The sequence below is a fragment of the Nothobranchius furzeri genome, chromosome 1 (assembly GCF_043380555.1).
Source record: "Nothobranchius furzeri strain GRZ-AD chromosome 1, NfurGRZ-RIMD1, whole genome shotgun sequence".
NCBI lineage: Eukaryota > Metazoa > Chordata > Actinopteri > Cyprinodontiformes > Nothobranchiidae > Nothobranchius > Nothobranchius furzeri.
In genome coordinates this window covers 10,814,185-10,837,985 of record NC_091741.1, presented here as the reverse complement: position 1 = coordinate 10,837,985, position 23,801 = coordinate 10,814,185, and the positions used below count along the sequence as shown (strand labels likewise).

General features: G+C 41.9%; 1 protein-coding gene across 1 annotated transcript; it reads right to left on the bottom strand.

Annotated features, from left to right (window-relative positions):
* Positions 1-3,856: 3,856 nt before the first annotated feature.
* Positions 3,857-6,115, bottom strand: LOC139066325 (uncharacterized). The gene is made up of 2 exons (XM_070548912.1): positions 5,424-6,115; positions 3,857-5,201 (listed from the first exon to the last, which is right to left on the bottom strand). The coding sequence occupies exons 1-2, from the start codon at positions 5,955-5,957 to the stop codon at positions 4,086-4,088; spliced, it is 1,650 nt and encodes a 549-aa protein (XP_070405013.1). The 5' UTR covers positions 5,958-6,115; the 3' UTR covers positions 3,857-4,085.
* Between the last annotated feature and the right edge of the window lie 17,686 nt (positions 6,116-23,801).

Here is a 23,801-nt window from a genome sequence, read left to right as displayed (position 1 = left end):
GATTAATTTGTGTGAAAACAAGGTCCAATCAGGCTGAAACGTTACAGGAAGGTAGAATCTATTGAGTTGTAAGTGATCTGAACGTTTCATGATGATAGCACTTTCCTAAGGGGGTCAAACCATGTCCCAAAATGTCACCAGATCTGGTGTCAATTTAAAGAAGTAGTCCAGTTACACATTTGTGGGCTTATAACTTGGCTTCTGAATGTCCTAGAGAGATCAGGTTTGGTTTAGTGTACTCCAATCAACAGCCCCTACAACCACAAAAAGAAATGGAGTCATTAGCACTTATGGTTTGTAAATGGCACCCAGAATTATGTTGCACAAAGCACAATTTCACATCATTCTGGGTCCATTTGTGTGAAAACAAGGTCCAATCAGGCTGAAACGTTACAAGAAGGTAGAATCTATTGAGTTGTAAGTGATCTGAACGTTTCATGATGATCGCACATTCCTATAGGGGGTCAAACCATTTCCCAAAGGTCACCGGGCCTGGTGTCACTTTAAAGAAGTAGTCCAGTTACAACTTTGTGGGCTTATAACTTGGCTTCTGAATATCCTAAAGAGGTCAGGTTTGTTTTAGTGTACTCCAATCAACAGCCCCTACAACCACAAAAGGACTGGAGTCATTAGCACTTATGGTTTTTAAATGGCACCCAGAATTATGTTGCACGAAGCACAATTTCACATCATTCTGGGTTCATTTGTGTGAAAACAAGGTCCAATCAGGCTGAAACGTTACAAGAAGGTAGAATCTATTGAGTTGTAAGTGATCTGAACGTTTCATGATGATCGCATATTCCTATAGGGGGTCAAACCATGTCCCAAAGGTCACCGAGCCTGGTGTCACTTTAAAGAAGTAGTCCAGTTACACCTTTGTGAGCTAATAACTTGGCTTCTGAATATCCTAAAGAGGTCAGGTTTGTTTTAGTATACTCCAATCAACAGCCTCTACAACCACAAAAAGGAATGGAGTCATTAGCCCTTATGGTTTGTAAATGGCACCCAGAATTATGTTGCACGAAGCACAATTTCACATCATTCTGGGTCCATTTGTGTGAAAACAAGGTCCAATCAGGCTGAAACGTTACAGGAAGGTAGAATCTATTGAGTTGTAAATGATCTGAACGTTTCATGATGATAGCAAATTCCTATAGGGGGTCAAACCATGTCCCAAAGGTCACCGGATCTGGTGTCAATTTAAAGAAGTAGTCCAGTTACACATTTGTGGGCTTATAACTTGGCTTCTGAATGTCCTAGAGAGATCAGGTTTGTTTTAGTATACTCCAATCAACAGCCCCTACAACCACAAAAAGGAATGGAGTCATTAGCACTTGTGGTTTTTAAATGGCACCCAGAATTATGTTGTACGAAGCACAATTTCACATCATTCTGGGTTCATTTGTGTCAAAACAAGGTCCAATCAAGCTGAAACGTTACAGGAAGGTAGAATCTATTGAGTTGTAAGTTATCTGAACGTTTCATGATGATAGCACTTTCCTAAGGGGGTCAAACCATGTCCCAAAGGTCACCGGATCTGGTGTCAATTTAAAGAAGTAGTCCAGTTACACATTTGTGGGCTTATAACTTGGCTTCTGAATGTCCTAGAGAGGTCAGGCTTGTTTTAGTGTACTCCAGTCAACAGCCCCTACAACTACAAAAAGGAATGGAGTCATTAGCACTTATGGTTTGTAAATGGCATCCAGAATTAAGTTGTAGGAAGCACATGTAGCGTTATGGATTTATGCTCTTTTATGAAAGAGAAACCATGCTACGTATTAATTCGGAATATTAATTTTAATAAATCAATACCCAAATTTTATATTGTTCAGAGGACTCAAAGGTTGTTTTCATCCATAAACTGCCGATAATATCTGAGTGTCTGTGTTTCAGTTCAATGAGGAAACAAGTTTGAAGGATTAAAAGTTTTAATTCTTCAAATTAAACTAATGATTTTGAAAATTGACAAACAGGAAATAACAATCACATTGGCAACTTTGTGGGACAATCTTTAACAGTTTATATGCTGTTCTTGCTCAAATAGACCTTCTGGTGAATTTATGAAGATTGAGAATGTTGTGACATGAATGCGTGTGTGAGTCTGATTTTGCTTCAAGAAGAAACAGGTGTCTGAGTGAAGTGATGGTTTGGATAAACTTAGGTCTTATCAGAGAACTGCATCAAACGCTAAAACCGTGCTCTGTCTCACCGAACTCTTGTGGACCCTCTTTCGGATCCGGGCCGTGGAGGATGTTGTGGTTCATCCAGATGACACCGGCGGCTGACAGGAGACATAGGTGTCGAACGGAACCGGTCCAGAGTTGCCCTCGGTACACGTGGATGGTAGAGCGTTTTATCGATGCGCTTTCTTAAGTTAATTCACTCAGAAATCAAAAGACTCGGTAATGAGTCTTCGTTAGAAGTCGCGATTCAGCTATTCTGCCTGGCTTGGCAGAAACAGCGTGAAAGGGGGGAAGAACGAGCCAACAGGCTCTGCCCCCCCTTTGGTTTTCAGGTCTGTTCTCTCTCGTTGTCCAACACGAACTGAATCAAAAGACTGAAAACTTACCAAAAACCTTTCTCTTCTCAAAGCAAAAACATGTGCGTCATCAAATGTGTCTGGATTTTACTGTGGGAAGGTGTGTGTGGGTGTGTGTGAATGTTTGTGTGCTTGAGTGTGAAGGTCAGTACCAAACATTCAACATTATCTACTTAAGTGTGGATTCATTAATCCATTATAATTACCCCAAAGCATAAGAACCATTCATTTGATTAAATACATTTATAATGAGCAAAATGATAATGGTTATTTTTAACATTAAAATCAAGAAAAAGAAGTTTAAACTTTATGTTTTGACTTGGTCTGGGTACAACTCATGTAAACACATCTTCTGGTAGACTGCAGGTGGTTGATGTTATGGTTTCCTCCCAGACTCGCTGGCGTTCAGGACTTAATCTGTGGGCGAAAGTTCTCAATGACCCAGCTTTGACCTAGCTGCGTCCAGCACCACCTTTGTGATAGAAAACCCATATTTCCTCACGTTACATTCCCCCCTTTTGTGACGACATGGAGGTCAAGCAGAGGCCACCTGACGTCACAACCACAATAACGTGATGTACTCGTAAAGGTAGACATCCCAGATGAAGGCAGGAACGATGAAGCGTCACCACAGGTCTCGTGTAGAAGGGAGTCTATCCTGATCAGATGATTAAGGCCAAAACTGTTGCAATCATTGTAAAGTAATCCACTTAGGAATCTTGAAAGCAGAGCTATTCCAATAGCAGTTAATTTTCATCAGCAATAATGCAAAGGTATGCAAAGGATAAGCAGCTCGTGTGCCACACGGAGCTGGGCAGGTGATGTATTCCCCAGGCGTAGTCCAGGCGTAGTCCAGGCGAAGTCCAGCGCAGACCTCGACCCATCTCGAACCACGACCGAAGCCCCATGCGACAGGAAACCAGTTGAAGGATGGTGAAGACGACCCCTCTGATGGGATGTAGTCCATACGAGCTCGGAGAAGGAGACAAAGTGAGACAGCCCACACGATAGATAGCATTTGATGCAAAACAAAGAACTCAATCAAAACCTATCTATGGGTGCCTCTGGGAAAATGTGGGTGCCTTTTGTGAATTATCTAAAGAAGAAATGTACTGCACCCTGTTCTACGTGTCATGTAAAAACGTGATGCAGGGAAAACACAAATAAAAGAAAGTAAATCCTAACTGATATGTGAAACTCAGCAGGCTGCATTAATTAAAGGCATATATATAAAGGAAATAATCATGAAAATGAAGGGCAAATTGGCTTCTGGCCCTTTAAGGGAAATAGTAACAAAATAAAATTAACTTTGTAATCAAATATAATCATGCTACACAAAGCACTAATAAAAAGATAGAGATGTAAATCAGTTCTAAAAATGTAAATCAGTAGGTTAGTAATCCCTAAAGATGTGAGTTAGTAACAGGACCCTGGCTGGAGGCAGGTAACCTGAAAAAAAAACTCAAAGGATATCACATTTGTTAAAAATTCATCCCACAAACGAGAGAATTTGTAACGGTCCACCCGTCAGCGGAAAAGAATCCGGTCAGAATAGAGTTTTGAATCTGGTATTGCGGACCCACAGAGACACGAGTTTGGACGTATCTGTGGGAGCAGGCTCATAAGCGATTTGGTTATCAAACTGTTTGTATCTTGTGTTACGAACCCACAGGGAAACTTGTTTGAATTTACCTGAGGGTTCCGTTTGGAACTGGAGCGAAGCTGATGGTTTAGCTGTTAGATCAGAACCTGATTTTACCTGCTCAAAGTTGTGTTGCAGCTTAACGGAGGCGACTTTGTTGTGATCAGAAATAGTAGTGAACTGGAAATGCGAAAATGATGCTCGCAAAGCGGGAGGAGGCTCCCCACCCCCCTTTTGTTTCTCAAACGTATGCCGTGTCTGTGAGACAGGAGAAGCATAACAAAGAACAGTTCTTAAGCTCTTAAAAGCTCTATTACCAAGAAGATGCACATTGTCACCTGAATCGTGCTGAAAGAGTAGGTGTTCAGATGTCCAAAGACCTGGAGGTGTTGGACTTGGAGGTTCTGAAAAGGAGTGATCCAAGGATGGTTGTGTCACGGGTGTCAAAGCCAACCTAGCCATGTTTAGAATCAGATACAGACATGATGCTAGCTTTGGGAACATGGTCTGTCCTGAAAACTGAAGCCAAGAATACTTTATACCCAAGAATGATGGAGGTTCCCACACAGAATCAGAAAAACCCGGTTTAACCAGAGTATTTACAGACTGACTAGAACTCCGCCCCGTAGAAGGTGCAGCACCTAACTCCGGGTCGGAGGTCAATGTTGTCAGCCGAATTGGTGGAAGGTCAGTGTCGATTTCTGCAATGACCCGCCCGCTCGGAGGAGGCGTTCCCCCGAACCGGTTGAAGTCCGCAACGGAAAACTCAGAGCCACTCAGCACCCCCCCTTTGTCAGGAGGGGCCCCGAGAAGAGCATCACTGCACGCACCTACACCTCCCGGGCCGGGTTGCCTTCCCGAGCCCGTGAGAGAGGTGTGCGCAGCAACCACCGAGCCACCTTTAATATCGCCACTGACCACAGGACTGCTGGAAACCGCAGGGTTTTCTGTGTCGTCGTGGTCACCTGTAAGAGAAATCACAGGAAAGAGAGCACAGAGGCCCGAGACTAAGTCACACCCCTGTGAAAGGAGAAAAGAATTGGCCACCGTATTAGCAGAGGTCACAAACTGAAAAGTGACAAGGTCATTCACATAAAGGTCAAGATGTCCGGGCACAAACCCCTTAAACGGCATGGTAGCTCCGTCCGGAGACCACAAGTGTTTCACGGTGGCTGACGTTTCCATCACGCCCCGATAAAGAAGCTGGTTTGTGCATGAAGCGGACTGACGAGTAAAACAGACCTCTGACTGAAGCGGTGGATCACAGCCTGAAGATTTCACACCCATGCTGGAGGGATGTTCAGCCTTTAACATGGATGACAGAGGAGAAGCATTAGGAACCAAAGGATTAAGCACAACCTGTTTGTCAGAGAGGTTAACCATAGGCTCAAGAGATTTATTCAGCTTAAAAGCAGCAGAGAAAGTGTTGTTTATTTCAAACCTTGATGTTGATGGTGGGTTTTTGACCCCCTGGAAGAAATAAAAGTAAAGAAAAAGCGTTATGACTGTAAACAGCATGCTGCTCGAATTCACGACATGAAGTGCAGACCAGAACCACCTCCGACCCAGTGCAGCTGGCACCGAACCGCAGCCACTAGTCCCCACTGTTCCCGACCGGCGGCACCCGCCTAAAACGGGCCCGTTCGGGCGGGCGGAGGGACCAGCGATGCCCGGCCGGTGAATTTCCTGCGTCTTGGCATGTTCTGGAAGCAGAACGTCAGAGAACCTTACATCAGGTGTAACAGTGCAAGAAAGATTTTGTCGTGTCTCGTCCATCTCCCATTAAGTTCAGAGCAACTCGCGTTTTTACCTTCTGAGCCGACGTAAAACTCCGGGCAGATTCCTTAATATGTCTCACACAAACAAGGACTGTCCGTAGCTTAACTTAACTTTATGACACAGGGTAAAACAAGGAATTGTTGATAGAGAAATGAATACACACAACTTCACAAGATGGAAGAAAAAGGCATGGATCCGAGCAACGGAGGCTGTGAAAGCCGACCCGATCACCGGTCCAAAATAAAAATAATAAAAAAAATAATAAACCCTACGCTGCCGAGATGCTATCAGACGGACAAACGTAGCAAAATGTAGATTCTACACACCGTAGCGATTTACAAGAACCACCGCCAATGCGGGTTTTGTGAGGACACAGACTGACTGTGTCAGAAATGGTTTGACAATCTAACGGGACGCGTTCCCTTTTTGTCTAACTGTGGTGCTAGCTTAGCTCTCCGGCCAGGTCTAGCGTTCTTTGTCTGTAGCGACCAGACTTAAACTTTCCCGATTAACAAGTAGGCATCTCGCCCCGCTTGTAATACGGACTTTAAAAAACGTACGCAATCTGAATGCAGTAACGCGTGACGGCTGTGCTTCGCTTTACGACGTTTACCTAGCAATCAAGCTAAGGTAGGTGTCACCGAGCATTCCGTTTAAAAAACGCACGCAATCTGAATGCAGTAACGCGTGACGGCCATGCTTCGCCTTACGACGTTTACCGTGCAATCAAGCAACAGTAGGTGCCTACGGGCATTCCGTTCAGATTGTTTCTATAAGTCGCTCATGCAATGGAGATATTTGCCACAATAGCTCGCCCACAGTGTCAACACACTGAGAGGAAAGGTGTCCGAGAATTTAGTCTCGGTTCTGAGGTTCGGAGAATTTAGTGAGCGGAACAATTTCCGGTTAAGTTCAAAATAAGACATCAAAGTGAAACACAGAGAAAAGCGTTGTTTGTAGCTTTTAGATGTAAGAAATCAGACATATCGCAGATATAGAAGACTGGATACGCTCGCCATTAAATGTAGCGTTATGGATTTATGCTCTTTTATGAAAGAGAAACCATGCTACGTATTAATTCGGAATATTAATTTTAATAAATCAATACCCAAATTTTATATTGTTCAGAGGACTCAAAGGTTGTTTTCATCCATAAACTGCCGATAATATCTGAGTGTCTGTGTTTCAGTTCAATGAGGAAACAAGTTTGAAGGATTAAAAGTTTTAATTCTTCAAATTAAACTAATGATTTTGAAAATTGACAAACAGGAAATAACAATCACATTGGCAACTTTGTGGGACAATCTTTAACAGTTTATATGCTGTTCTTGCTCAAATAGACCTTCTGGTGAATTTATGAAGATTGAGAATGTTGTGACATGAATGCGTGTGTGAGTCTGATTTTGCTTCAAGAAGAAACAGGTGTCTGAGTGAAGTGATGGTTTGGATAAACTTAGGTCTTATCAGAGAACTGCATCAAACGCTAAAACCGTGCTCTGTCTCACCGAACTCTTGTGGACCCTCTTTCGGATCCGGGCCGTGGAGGATGTTGTGGTTCATCCAGATGACACCGGCGGCTGACAGGAGACATAGGTGTCGAACGGAACCGGTCCAGAGTTGCCCTCGGTACACGTGGATGGTAGAGCGTTTTATCGATGCGCTTTCTTAAGTTAATTCACTCAGAAATCAAAAGACTCGGTAATGAGTCTTCGTTAGAAGTCGCGATTCAGCTATTCTGCCTGGCTTGGCAGAAACAGCGTGAAAGGGGGGAAGAACGAGCCAACAGGCTCTGCCCCCCCTTTGGTTTTCAGGTCTGTTCTCTCTCGTTGTCCAACACGAACTGAATCAAAAGACTGAAAACTTACCAAAAACCTTTCTCTTCTCAAAGCAAAAACATGTGCGTCATCAAATGTGTCTGGATTTTACTGTGGGAAGGTGTGTGTGGGTGTGTGTGAATGTTTGTGTGCTTGAGTGTGAAGGTCAGTACCAAACATTCAACATTATCTACTTAAGTGTGGATTCATTAATCCATTATAATTACCCCAAAGCATAAGAACCATTCATTTGATTAAATACATTTATAATGAGCAAAATGATAATGGTTATTTTTAACATTAAAATCAAGAAAAAGAAGTTTAAACTTTATGTTTTGACTTGGTCTGGGTACAACTCATGTAAACACATCTTCTGGTAGACTGCAGGTGGTTGATGTTATGGTTTCCTCCCAGACTCGCTGGCGTTCAGGACTTAATCTGTGGGCGAAAGTTCTCAATGACCCAGCTTTGACCTAGCTGCGTCCAGCACCACCTTTGTGATAGAAAACCCATATTTCCTCACGTTACACACAATTTCACATCATTCTGGGTCCATTTGTGTGAAAACAAGGTCCAATCAGGCTGAAATGTTACAGGAAGGTAGAATCTATTGAGTTGTAAGTGATCTGAACGTTTCATGCTGATAGCACTTTCCTAAGGAGGTCAAACTATGTCCCAAAGGTCACCGGATCTGGTGTCAATTTAAAGAAGTAGTCCAGTTACACATTTGTGGGCTTATAACTTGGCTTCTGAATGTCCTAGAGAGATCAGGTTTAATTTAGTGTACTCCAATAAACAGCCCCTACAACCACAAAAAGGAATGGAGTCATTAGCACTTATGGTTTGTAAATGGCACCCAGAATTATGTTGCACGAAGCACAATTTCACATCATTCTGGGTTCATTTGTGTGAAAAAAAGGTACAATCAGGCTGAAACGTTACAGGAAGGTAGAATCTATTTAGTTGTAAGTGATCTGAACTTTTCATGATGATAGCACTTTCCTAAGGGGGTCAAACCATGTCCCAAAGGTCACCGGATCTGGTGTCAATTTAAAGAAGTAGTCCAGTTACACATTTGTGGGCTTATAACTTGGCTTCTGAATATCCTAGAGAGGTCAGGCTTGTTTTAGTGTACTCCAATCAACAGCCCCTACAACCACAAAAAGGAATGGAGTCATTAGCTCTTATGGTTTGTAAATGGCACCCAGAATTATGTTGCACGAAGCACAATTTCACATCATTCTGGGTCCATTTGTGTGAAAACAAGGTCCAATCAGGCTGAAACGTTACAAGAAGGTAGAATCTATTGAGTTGTAAGTGATCTGAACGTTTCAAGATGATCGCACATTCCTATAGGGGGTCAAACCATGTCCCAAAGGTCACAGGGCCTGGTGTCACTTTAAAGAAGTAGTCCAGTTACACCTTTGTGGGCTTATAACTTGGCTTCTGAATATCCTAAAGAGGTCAGGTTTGTTTTAGAGTACTCCAGTTAACAGCCCCCATTACCCCAAAAAGGAATGGAGTCATTAGCACTTATGGTTTTTAAATGGCACCCAGAATTATGTTGCACGAAAAACAATTTCACATCATTCTGGGTTCATTTGTGTGAAAACAAGGTCCAATCAGGCTGAAACGTTACAGGAAGGTAGAATCTATTGAGTTGTAAGTGATCTGAACGTTTCATGATGATAGCACTTTCCTAAGCGGGTCAAACCATGTCCCAAAGGTCACTGGATCTGGTGTCAATTTAAAGAAGTAGTCCAGTTACACATTTGTGGGCTTATAACCCCCAAATTCCACTACCTCCGCTCCGCTCCGCTCCGCTCCGGTCCGCCCCCGCCTTCCGCAGCCGCTCGCTTCCTAACTCAATTTTTACCGGTACCCGCTCTACAACGGCTCCGCTCCGGTGCGGAGACCTGAGGGGGGCAAACAAGCATGCGCGGGATTTTCGAGATCTTGCGATACAGTCCGAGCAATAAACGCGGAAGTTACATCCAAACACCCGTTGTGCGGGAGAAGCATCGGAAATGAGCTGTTTAATCTGCCCATCATTGTGTTGAGAGATCAGCAGTGTTTGGATCAACAAAGTGTGACTACTTTGATAGTGGCAACTGTATTCATGGCTTATTTTTGTGCATTTAAACTTCAGCCGCCATTGATAGTTGTTAAAAGTTGTTAAACCTGTGCATATGAAACAAAAAACGCCTTTTGTTTAGCGATTTATTGTGAAAAACGGAAGTTGTGCTTGCTCCTTTTCCTGTTGGGCCGTTGTGATTTCTGTCCATTTACTGCGGAGGTGCTCCGGCGTCCGGCAAAAATAGGATCGATTCTATTTTTGCCGGACGCCGGAACAGAGGGCGCCGCACGGCGCCGCACTGCCGGAGCACGGCCGCAGTAGTGGAATTGCTCTGATTGACTAGAACGGGACCGATTTTGCTCCGGCGTTCGTGTCGGAGCGGAGCGCAGCGGAGCGGAGGTAGTGGAATTTGGGGGTAACTTGGCTTCTGAATGTCCTAGAGAGATCAGGTTTTTTTTAGTGTACTCCAATCAACAGCCCCTACAACCACAAAAAGGAATGGCAAAAAGGAATGGCAATTAGCACTTATGGTTTGTAAATGGCACCCAGAATTATGCTGCACGAAGCACAATTTCACAACATTCTGGGTCCATTTGTGTGAAAACAAGGTCCAATCAGGCTGAAACGTTACAGGAACGTAGAATCTATTGAGTTGTAAGTGATCTGAACGTTTCATGATGATCGCACATTCCTATAGGGGGTCAAACCATGTCCCAAAGGTCACCGGGCCTGGTGTCACTTTAAAGAAGTAGTCCAGTTACACCTTTGTGAGCTAATAACTTGGCTTCTGAATATCCTAAAGAGGCCAGTTTTTTTAGTGTACTCCAATCAACAGCCTCTACAACCACAAAAAGGAATGGAGTCATTAGCACTTATGGTTTGTAAATGGCACCCAGAATTATGTTGTACGAAGCACAATTTCACATCATTCTGGGTCCATTTGTGTCAAAACAAGGTCCAATCAGGCTGAAACGTTACAGGAAGGTAGAATCTATTGAGTTGTAAGTGATCTGAACGTTTCATGATGATAGCACATTCCTATAGGGGGTCAAACTATGTCCCAAAGGTCACCGGATCTGGTGTCAATTTAAAGAAGTAGTCCAGTTACACATTTGTGGGCTTATAACTTGGCTTCTGAATGTCCTAGAGAGATCAGGTTTGTTTTAATGTACTCCAACTAACAGCCCCTACAACCACAAAAAGAAATGGAGTCATTAGCACTTATGGTTTGTAAATGGCACCCAGAATTATATTGCACGAAGCACAATTTCACATCATTCTGGGTCCATTTGTGTGAAAACAAGGTCCAATCAGGCTGAAACGTTACAAGAAGGTAGAATCTATTGAGTTGTAAGTGATCTGAACGTTTCATGATGATGGCACATTCCTATAGGGGGTCAAACCATGTCCCAAAGGTCACCGGGCCTGGTGTCACTTTAAAGAAGTAGTCCAATTACACCTTTGAGGGCTTATAACTTGGTTTCTGAATGTCCTAGAGAGATCAGGTTATTTTTAGTATACTCCAATCAACAGCCCCTACAACCACAAAAAGGAATGGAGTTATTAGCACTTATGGTTTTTAAATGGCACCCAGAATTATGTTGCACGAAGCACAATTTCACATCATTCTGGGTTCATTTGTGTGAAAACAAGGTACAATCAGGCTGAAACGTTACAGGAAGGTAGAATCTATTGAGTTGTAAGTGATCTGAACGTTTCATGATGATAGCACTTTCCTAAGGGGGTCAAACCATGTCCCAAAGGTCACCGGATCTGGTGTCAGTTTAAAGAAGTAGTCCAGTTACAAATTTGTGGGCTTATAACTTGGCTTCTGAATGTCCTAGAGAGATCAGGTTTGTTTTAGTATACTCCAATCAACAGCCCCTACAACCACAAAAAGGAATGGAGTCATTAGCACTTGTGGTTTTTAAATGGCACCCAGAATTATGTGGTACGAAGCACAATTTCACATCATTCTGGGTTCATTTGTGTGAAAACAAGGTCCAATCAAGCTGAAACGTTACAGGAAGGTAGAATCTATTGAGTGGTAAGTTATCTGAACGTTTCATGATGATAGTACTTTCCTAAGGGGATCAAACCATGTCCCAAATGTCACCGGATCTGGTGTCAATTTAAAGAAGTAGTCCAGTTACACATTTGTGGGCTTATAACTTGGCTTCTGACTGTCCTAGAGAGATCAGGTTTGTTTTAGTGTACTCCAATCAACAGCCCCTACAACCACAAAAAGGAATGGAGTCATTAGCACTTATGGTTTGTAAATGGCACCCAGAATTATGCTGCACGAAGCACAATTTCACAACATTCTGGGTCCATTTGTGTGAAAACAAGGTCCAATAAGGCTGAAACGTTACAGGAACGTAGAATCTATTGAGTTGTAAGTGATCTGAACGTTTCATGATGATCGCACATTCCTATAGGGGGTCAAACCATGTCCCAAAGGTCACCGGGCCTGGTGTCACTTTAGAGAAGTAGTCCAGTTACACCTTTGTGAGCTAATAACTTGGCTTCTGAATATCCTAAAGAGGCCAGGTTTGTTTTAGTGTACTACAATCAACAGCCTCTACAACCACAAAAAGGAATGGAGTCATTAGCACTTATGGTTTGTAAATGGCACCCAAGATTATGTTGCACTAAGCACAATTTCACATCATTTTGGGTCCATTTGTGTGAAAACAAGGTCCAATCAGGCTGAAACGTTACAAGAAGGTAGAATCTATTGAGTTGTAAGTGATCTGAACGTTTCATGATGATCGCACATTCCTATAGGGGGTCAAACCATGTCCCAAAGGTCACCGGGCCTGGTGTCACTTTAAAGAAGTAGTCTTGTTACACCTTTGTGGGATTATAACTTGGCTTCTGAATATCCTAGAGAGGTCAGGTTTGTTTTAGAGTACTCCAATTAGCAGCCCCCATTACCACTAAAAGGAACGGAGTCATTAGCACTTATGGTTTTTAAATGGCACCCAGAATTATTTTGCACGAAGCACAATTTCACATCATTCTGGGTTCATTTGTGTGAAAACAAGGTCCAATCAGGCTGAAACGTTACAGGAAGGTAGAATCTATTGAGTTGTAAGTGATCTGAACGTTTCATGATGATAGCACTTTCCTAAGGGGGTCAAACCATGTCCCAAAGGTCACCGGATCTGGTGTCAATTTAAAGAAGTAGTCCAGTTACACATTTGTGGGCTTATAACTTGGCTTCTGAATGTCCTAGAGAGATCAGGTTTGTTTTAGTATACTCCAATCAACAGCCCCTACAACCACAAAAATGAATGGAGTCATTAGCACTTATGGTTTTTAAATGGCACCCAGAATTATGTTACACGAAGCATAATTTCACATCATTCTGGGTTCATTTGTGTGAAAACAAGGTCCAATCAGGCTGAAACGTTACAGGAAGGTAGAATCTATTGAGTTGTAAGTGATCTGAACGTTTCATGATGATAGCACTTTCCTAAGGGGGTCAAACCATGTCCCAAAGGTCACCGGATCTAGTGTCAATTTAAAGAAGTAGTGCAGTTACACATTTGTGGGCTTATAACTTGGCTTCTGAATGTCCTTTAGGCATCAGGTTTGTTTTAGTGTACTCCAATCAACAGCCCCTACAACCACAAAAAGGAATGGAGACATTAGCACTTATGGTTTTTAAATGGCACCCAGAATTATGTTGCACGAAGCACAATTTCACATCATTCTGGGTTCATTTGTGTGAAAACAAGGTCCAATCAGGCTGAAACGTTACAGGAAGGTAGAATCTATTGAGTTGTAAGTGATCTGAACGTTTCATGATGATAGAACTTTCCTATAGGGGGTCAAACCATGTCCCAAAGGTCACCGGATCTGGTGTCACTTTAAAGAAGTAGTCCAGTTACACATTTGTGGGCTTATAACTTGGCTTCTGAATGTCCTGGAGAGGTCAGGTTTGTTTTAGTGTACTCCAATCAACAGCCCCTACAACCACAAAAAGGAATGGAGACATTAGCACTTATGGTTTGTAAATGGCACCCAGAATTATGTTGCACGAAGCACAATTTCACATCATTCTGGGTTCATTTGTGTGAAAACAAGGTCCAATCAGGCTGAAACGTTACAGGAAGGTAAAATCTATTGAGTTGTAAGTGATCTGAACGTTTCATGATGATAGCACTTTCCTAAGGGGGTCAACCACTGTCCCAAAGGTCACCGGATCTGGTGTCAATTTAAAGAAGTAGTCCAGTTACACATTTGTGGGCTTATAACTTGGCTTCTTAATGTCCTAGAGAGATCATGTTTGTTTTAGGGTACTCCAATCAACAGCCCCTACAACCACAAAAAGAAATGGAGTTATTAGCACTCATGGTTTTTAAATGGCACCCAGAATTATGTTGCACGAAGCACAATTTCACATCATTCTGGGTTCATTTGTGTGAAAACAAGGTCCAATCAGGCTGAAACGTTACAGGAAGGTAGAATCTATTGAGTTGTAAGTGATCTGAACGTTTCATGATGATAGCACTTTCCTAAGCGGGTCAAACCATGTCCCAAAGGTCACCGGATCTGGTGTCAGTTTAAAGAAGTAGTCCAGTTACACATTTGTGGGCTTATAACTTGGCTTCTGAATGTCCTAGAGAGATCAGGTTTGTTTTAATGTACTCCAACCAACAGCCCCTACAACCACAAAAAGAAATGGAGTCATTAGCACTTATGGTTTTCAAATGGCACCCAGAATTATATTGCACGAAGCACAATTTCACATCATTCTGGGTCCATTTGTGTGAAAACAATGTCCAATCAGGCTGAAACGTTACAAGAAGGTAGAATCTATTGAGTTGTAAGTGATCTGAACGTTTCATGATGATAGAACTTTCCTATAGGGGGTCAAACCATGTCCCAAAGGTCACCGGATCTGGTGTCAGTTTAAAGAAGTAGTCCAGTTACACATTTGTGGGCTTATAACTTGGCTTCTGAATGTCCTAGAGAGATCAGGTTTGTTTTAGTATACTCCAATCAACAGCCCCTACAACCACAAAAAGGAATGGAGTCATTAGCACTTGTGGTTTTTAAATGGCACCCAGAATTATGTTGTACGAAGCACAATTTCACATCATTCTGGGTTCATTTGTGTCAAAACAAGGTCCAATCAAGCTGAAACGTTACAGGAAGGTATAATCTATTGAGTTTTAAGTTATCTGAACGTTTCATGATGATAGCACTTTCCTAAGGGGATCAAACCATGTCCAAAATGTCACCGGATCTGGTGTCAATTTAAAGAAGTAGTCCAGTTACACATTTGTGGGCTTATAACTTGGCTTCTGAATGTCCTAGAGAGATCAGGTTTGTTTTAATGTACTCCAATCAACAGCCCCTACAACCACAAAAAGGAATGGAGTCATTAGCACTTATGGTTTGTAAATGGCACCCAAGATTATGTTGCACGAAGCACAATTTCACATCATTTTGGGTCCATTTGTGTGAAAACAAGGTCCAATCAGGCTGAAACGTTACAAGAAGGTAGAATCTATTGAGTTGTAAGTGATCTGAACGTTTCATGATGATCGCACATTCCTATAGGGGGTCAAACCATGTCCCAAAGGTCACCGGGCCTGGTGTCACTTTAAAGAAGTAGTCTTGTTACACCTTTGTGGGATTATAACTTGGCTTCTGAATATCCTAGAGAGGTCAGGTTTGTTTTAGAGTACTCCAATTAGCAGCCCCCATTACCACTAAAAGGAACGGAGTCATTAGCACTTATGGTTTTTAAATGGCACCCAGAATTATTTTGCACGAAGCACAATTTCACATCATTCTGGGTTCATTTGTGTGAAAACAAGGTCCAATCAGGCTGAAACGTTACAGGAAGGTAGAATCTATTGAGTTGTAAGTGATCTGAACGTTTCATGATGATAGCACTTTCCTAAGGGGGTCAAACCATGTCCCAAAGGTCACCGGATCTGGTGTCAATTTAAAGAAGTAGTCCAGTTACACATTTGTGGGCTTATAACTTGGCTTCTGAATGTCCTAGAGAGATCAGGTTTGTTTTAGTATACTCCAATCAACAGCCCCTACAACCACAAAAATGAATGGAGTCATTAGCACTTATGGTTTTTAAATGGCACCCAGAATTATGTTGCACGAAGCATAATTTCACATCATTCTGGGTTCATTTGTGTGAAAACAAGGTCCAATCAGGCTGAAACGTTACAGGAAGGTAGAATCTATTGAGTTGTAAGTGATCTGAACGTTTCATGATGATAGCACTTTCCTAAGGGGGTCAAACCATGTCCCAAAGGTCACCGGATCTAGTGTCAATTTAAAGAAGTAGTGCAGTTACACATTTGTGGGCTTATAACTTGGCTTCTGAATGTCCTTTAGCGATCAGGTTTGTTTTAGTGTACTCCAATCAACAGCCCCTACAACCACAAAAAGGAATGGAGACATTAGCACTTATGGTTTTTAAATGGCACCCAGAATTATGTTGCACGAAGCACAATTTCACATCATTCTGGGTTCATTTGTGTGAAAACAAGGTCCAATCAGGCTGAAACGTTACAGGAAGGTAGAATCTATTGAGTTGTAAGTGATCTGAACGTTTCATGATGATAGAACTTTCCTATAGGGGGTCAAACCATGTCCCAAAGGTCACCGGATCTGGTGTCACTTTAAAGAAGTAGTCCAGTTACACATTTGTGGGCTTATAACTTGGCTTCTGAATGTCCTGGAGAGGTCAGGTTTGTTTTAGTGTACTCCAATCAACAGCCCCTACAACCACAAAAAGGAATGGAGACATTAGCACTTATGGTTTGTAAATGGCACCCAGAATTATGTTGCACGAAGCACAATTTCACATCATTCTGGGTTCATTTGTGTGAAAACAAGGTCCAATCAGGCTGAAACGTTACAGGAAGGTAAAATCTATTGAGTTGTAAGTGATCTGAACGTTTCATGATGATAGCACTTTCCTAAGGGGGTCAAACACTGTCCCAAAGGTCACCGGATCTGGTGTCAATTTAAAGAAGTAGTCCAGTTACACATTTGTGGGCTTATAGAATAGAATAGAATAGAATAGAATAATCCTTTAATAGTCCCACAAGGGGAAATTTGGTTGTGTCAGCAGCAACATCACACATATACAAACAATGCAGGACACAAAACAGAAGCACAATTATTACATATTTACATCATGGACAATAGTTACCAGAGCAGAGTACAATACAGTTGTTTATATAAGCGTACACATAATGTGTAAGCATAACAGGATACTGAAGATGTTAAAATAGTTTTAAAAGTTTAAGATGATTAAAAGAGTGCAGATTGTTTATTTTTACCCGTTCATTAAAAAAGTAGACATGTAACCTTCAATAAATTATTGTATGTATAAGCAGAGAAAAAGTAATGTGTAAGTTATAATTGTAGAAGTTATTACAGCACTGATGCCGACAACTGTTTTTTTTGGGAGCAGTTCTGATTGTACAGTCTAACAGCTGCAGGGAGGAAGGACCTTCGGAAACGCTCCTTCATGCATCTAGGATGCAGCAGTCTGTCACTAAAGGAGCTCTGCAGTTCAGCAACATTTACATGCATGGGGTGAGAGACTCTGTCCATCAAAGATGTTATTTTGGCCAGAGACCTTCTGTCTCCCACCACCTGCACTGGGTCTAGGGTGCATCCTAGAACAGAGCTGGCCTTCCTGATGAGTTTATCCAACCTCTTCCTCTCAGCTGCCAATAAACTGCTGCTCCAACATACCACACTGTAAAAAATGACAGATGCTACCACAGAGTCATAGAAGCTCTTTAAAAGCGCTCCCTGTACCCCAAATGACCTCAGCCGCCTCAGCAGGTAGAGTCTGCTCTGACCCTTCCTGTAAAGAGCATCCGTGTTGTGGCTCCAGTCCAGTTTATTATTCAGGCTTCTTAATGTCCTAGAGAGATCATGTTTGTTTTAGGGTACTCCAATCAACAGCCCCTACAACCACAAAAAGAAATGGAGTTATTAGCACTCATGGTTTTTAAATGGCACCCAGAATTATGTTGCACGAAGCACAATTTCACATCTTTCTGGGTTCATTTGTGTGAAAACAAGGTCCAATCAGGCTGAAACGTTACAGGAAGGTAGAATCTATTGAGTTGTAAGTGATCTGAACGTTTCATGATGATAGAACTTTCCTAAGGGGTTCAAACCATGTCCCAAAGGTCACCGGATCTGGTGTCAATTTAAAGAAGTAGTCCAGTTACACATTTGTGGGCTTATAACTTGGCTTCTTAATGTCCTAGAGAGATCATGTTTGTTTTAGGGTACTCCAATCAACAGCCCCTACAACCACAAAAAGAAATGGAGTTATTAGCACTTATGGTTTTTAAATGGCACCCAGAATTATGTTGCACGAAGCACAATTTCACATCATTCTGGGTTCATTTGTGTGAAAACAAGGTCCAATCAGGCTGAAACGTTACAGGAAGGTAGAATCTATTGAGTTGTAAGTGATCTGAACGTTTCATGATGATAGCACTTTCCTAAGGAGGTCAAACCTTGTCCCAAAGTTCACCGGATCTGGTGTCAATTTTAAAGAAGTAGTCCAGTTACACATATGTGGGCTTATAACTTGGCTTCTGAAGGTCCTAGAGAGATCAGGTTTGTTATAATGTACTCCAATCAACAGCCCCTACAATCACAAAAAGGAATGGAGTCATTAGCACTTATGGTTTGTAAATGGCACCCAGAATTATGTTGCACGAAGCACAATTTCACATCATTCTGGGTTCATTTGTGTGAAAACAAGGTCCAATCAGGCTGAAACGTTACAGGAAGGTAGATTCTACTGAGTTGTAAGTGATCTGAATGTTTCATGATGATAGCACTTTCCAAAGGGGGTCAAACCATGTCCCAAAGGTCACCGGATCTGGTGTCAATTTAAAGAAGTAGTCCAGTTACACATTTGTGGGCTTATAACTTGGCTTCTGAATGTCCTAGAGAGATCAGGTTTGTTTTAGTGTACTCCAATCAACAGCCCCTACAACCACAAAAAGGAATGGAGTCTATAGCCCTTATGGTTTTTAAATGGCACCCAGAATTATGTTGCACGAAGCACAATTTCACATCATTCTGGGTTCATTTGTGTGAAAACAAGGTCCAATCAGGCTGAAACGTTACAAGAAGGTAGAATCTATTGAGTTGTAAGTGATCTGAACGTTTCATGATGATCGCCCATTCCTATAGGGGGTCAAACCATGTCCCAAAGGTCACCGGGCCTGGTGTCACTTTAAAGAAGTAGTCTTGTTACACCTTTGTGGGATTATAACTTGGCTTCTGAATATCCTAGAGAGGTCAGGTTTGTTTTAGAGTACTCCAATTAGCAGCCCCCATTACCACTAAAAGGAACGGAGTCATTAGCACTTATGGTTTTTAAATGGCACCCAGAATTATTTTGCACGAAGCACAATTTCACATCATTCTGGGTTCATTTGTGTGAAAACAAGGTCCAATCAGGCTGAAACGTTACAGGAAGGTAGAATCTATTGAGTTGTAAGTGATCTGAACGTTTCATGATGATAGCACTTTCCTAAGGGGGTCAAACCATGTCCCAAAGGTCACCGGATCTGGTGTCAATTTAAAGAAGTAGTCCAGTTACACATTTGTGGGCTTATAACTTGGCTTCTGAATGTCCTAGAGAGATCAGGTTTGTTTTAGTATACTCCAATCAACAGCCCCTACAACCACAAAAATGAATGGAGTCATTAGCACTTATGGTTTTTAAATGGCACCCAGAATTATGTTACACGAAGCATAATTTCACATCATTCTGGGTTCATTTGTGTGAAAACAAGGTCCAATCAGGCTGAAACGTTACAGGAAGGTAGAATCTATTGAGTTGTAAGTGATCTGAACGTTTCATGATGATAGCACTTTCCTAAGGGGGTCAAACCATGTCCCAAAGGTCACCGGATCTAGTGTCAATTTAAAGAAGTAGTGCAGTTACACATTTGTGGGCTTATAACTTGGCTTCTGAATGTCCTTTAGCGATCAGGTTTGTTTTAGTGTACTCCAATCAACAGCCCCTACAACCACAAAAAGGAATGGAGACATTAGCACTTATGGTTTTTAAATGGCACCCAGAATTATGTTGCACGAAGCACAATTTCACATCATTCTGGGTTCATTTGTGTGAAAACAAGGTCCAATCAGGCTGAAACGTTACAGGAAGGTAGAATCTATTGAGTTGTAAGTGATCTGAACGTTTCATGATGATAGAACTTTCCTATAGGGGGTCAAACCATGTCCCAAAGGTCACCGGATCTGGTGTCACTTTAAAGAAGTAGTCCAGTTACACATTTGTGGGCTTATAACTTGGCTTCTGAATGTCCTGGAGAGGTCAGGTTTGTTTTAGTGTACTCCAATCAACAGCCCCTACAACCACAAAAAGGAATGGAGACATTAGCACTTATGGTTTGTAAATGGCACCCAGAATTATGTTGCACGAAGCACAATTTCACATCATTCTGGGTTCATTTGTGTGAAAACAAGGTCCAATCAGGCTGAAACGTTACAGGAAGGTAAAATCTATTGAGTTGTAAGTGATCTGAACGTTTCATGATGATAGCACTTTCCTAAGGGGGTCAAACACTGTCCCAAAGGTCACCGGATCTGGTGTCAATTTAAAGAAGTAGTCCAGTTACACATTTGTGGGCTTATAACTTGGCTTCTTAATGTCCTAGAGAGATCATGTTTGTTTTAGGGTACTCCAATCAACAGCCCCTACAACCACAAAAAGAAATGGAGTTATTAGCACTCATGGTTTTTAAATGGCACCCAGAATTATGTTGCACGAAGCACAATTTCACATCTTTCTGGGTTCATTTGTGTGAAAACAAGGTCCAATCAGGCTGAAACGTTACAGGAAGGTAGAATCTATTGAGTTGTAAGTGATCTGAACGTTTCATGATGATAGAACTTTCCTAAGGGGTTCAAACCATGTCCCAAAGGTCACCGGATCTGGTGTCAATTTAAAGAAGTAGTCCAGTTACACATTTGTGGGCTTATAACTTGGCTTCTTAATGTCCTAGAGAGATCATGTTTGTTTTAGGGTACTCCAATCAACAGCCCCTACAACCACAAAAAGAAATGGAGTTATTAGCACTTATGGTTTTTAAATGGCACACAGAATTATGTTGCACGAAGCACAATTTCACATCATTCTGGGTTCATTTGTGTGAAAACAAGGTCCAATCAGGCTGAAACGTTACAGGAAGGTAGAATCTATTGAGTTGTAAGTGATCTGAACGTTTCATGATGATAGCACTTTCCTAAGGAGGTCAAACCTTGTCCCAAAGTTCACCGGATCTGGTGTCAATTTTAAAGAAGTAGTCCAGTTACACATATGTGGGCTTATAACTTGGCTTCTGAAGGTCCTAGAGAGATCAGGTTTGTTATAATGTACTCCAATCAACAGCCCCTACAATCACAAAAAGGAATGGAGTCATTAGCACTTATGGTTTGTAAATGGCACCCAGAATTATGTTGCACGAAGCACAATTTCACATCATTCTGGGTTCATTTGTGTGAAAACAAGGTCCAATCAGGCTGAAACGTTACAGGAAGGTAGATTCTACTGAGTTGTAAGTGATCTGAATGTTTCATGATGATAGCACTTTCCAAAGGGGGTCAAACCATGTCCCAAAGGTCACCGGATCTGGTGTCAATTTAAAGAAGTAGTCCAGTTACACATTTGTGGGCTTATAACTTGGCTTCTGAATGTCCTAGAGAGATCAGGTTTGTTTTAGTGTACTCCAATCAACAGCCCCTACAACCACAAAAAGGAATGGAGTCTATAGCCCTTATGGTTTTTAAATGGCACCCAGAATTATGTTGCACGAAGCACAATTTCACATCATTCTGGGTTCATTTGTGTGAAAACAAGGTCCAATCAGGCTGAAACGCTACAAGAAGGTAGAATCTATTGAGCTGTAAGTGATCTGAACGTTTCAAGATGATCGCACATTCCTATAGGGGGTAAAACCATGTCCCAAAGGTCACCGGGCCTGGTGTGACTTTAAAGAAGTAGTCCAGTTACACCTTTGTGGGCTTATAACTTGGCTTCTGAATGTCCTAGAGAGGTTAGGTTTGTTTTAGTGTACTCCAATCAACAGCCCCTACAACCACAAAAAGGAATGGAGTCATTAGCTTTTTTGGTTTGTAAATGGCACCCAGAATTATGTTGCACGAAGCACAATTTCACTTCATTCTGGGTCCATTTGTGTGAAAACAAGGTCCAGTCAGGCTGAAACGTTACAGGAAGGTAGAATCTATTGAGTTGTAAGTGATCTGAACGTTTCATGATGATAGCACTTTCCTAAGGGGGTCAAACCATGTCCCAAAGGTCACCGGATCTGGTTTCAATTTAAAGTAGTAGTCCAGTTACACATTTGTGGGCTTATAACTTGGCTTCTGAATGTCCTAGAGAGATCAGGTTTGTTTTAGTGTACTCCAATCAACAGCCCCTACAACCACAAAAAGGAATGGAGTCATTAGCACTTATGGTTTTTAAATGGCACCCAGAATTATGTTGCACGAAGCACAATTTCACATCATTCTGGGTTCATTTGTGTGAAAACAAGGTCCAATCAGGCTGAAACGTTACAGGAAAGTAGAATCTATTGAGTTGTAAGTGATCTGAACGTTTCATGATGATAGCACTTTCCTAAGGGGGTCAAACCATGTCCCAAAGGTCACCGGATCTGGTGTCAATTTAAAGAAGTAGTCCAGTTACACATTTGTGGGCTTATAACTTGGCTTCTGAATGTCCTAGAGAGATCAGGTTTGTTTTAATGTACTCCAATCAACGGCCCCTACAACCACAAAAAGGAATGGAGTCATTAGCACTTATGGTTTGTAAATGGCACCCAGAATTATGTTGCACGAAGCACAATTTCACATCATTCTGGGTCCATTTCTGTGAAAACAAGGTCCAATCAGGCTGAAACGCTACAAGAAGGTAGAATCTATTGAGTTGTAAGTGATCTGAACGTTTCAAGATGATCGCACATTCCTATAGGGGGTAAAACCATGTCCCAAAGGTCACCGGGCCTGGTGTCACTTTAAAGATGTAGTCCAGTTACACCTTTGTGGGCTTATAACTTGGCTTCTAAATGTCCTAGAGAGGTTAGGTTTGTTTTAGTGTACACCAATCAAAAGCCCCTACAACCACAAACAGGAATGGAGTCATTAGCACTTATGGTTTGTAAATGGCACCCAGAATTATGTTGCACGAAGCACAATTTCACATCATTCTGCGTTCCTTTGTGTGAAAACAAGGTCCAATCAGGCTGAAACGTTACAGGAAGGTAGAATCTATTGAGTTGTAAGAGATCTGAACGTTTCATGATGATAGCACTTTCCTAAGGGGGTCAAACCATGTCCCAAAGGTCACCGGATCTGGTGTCAATTTAAAGAAGTAGTCCAGTTACACATTTGTGGGCTTATAACGTGGCTTCTGAATTACCTAGAGAGATCAGGCTTGTTTTAATATACTCCAATCAACAGCCCCTACAACCACAAAAAGGAATGGAGTCATTAGCACTTATGGTTTTTAAATGGCACCCAGAATTATGTTGCATGAAGCACAATTTCACATCATTCTGGGTTCATTTGTGTGAAAACAAGGTCCAATCAGGCTGAAACGTTACAGGAAGGTAGAATCTATTGAGTCGTAAGTGATCTGAACGTTTCATGATGATAGCACTTTCCTAAGGGGGTCAAACCATGTCCCAAAGGTCACCGGATCTGGTGTCAATTTAAAGAAGTAGTCCAGTTACACATTTGTGGGCTTATAACTTGGCTTCTGAATGTCCTAGAGAGACCAGGTTTGTTTTAATGTACTCCAATCAGCAGCCCCTACAACCACAAAAAGGAATGGAGTCATTAGCACTTATGGTGTGTAAATGGCACCCAGAA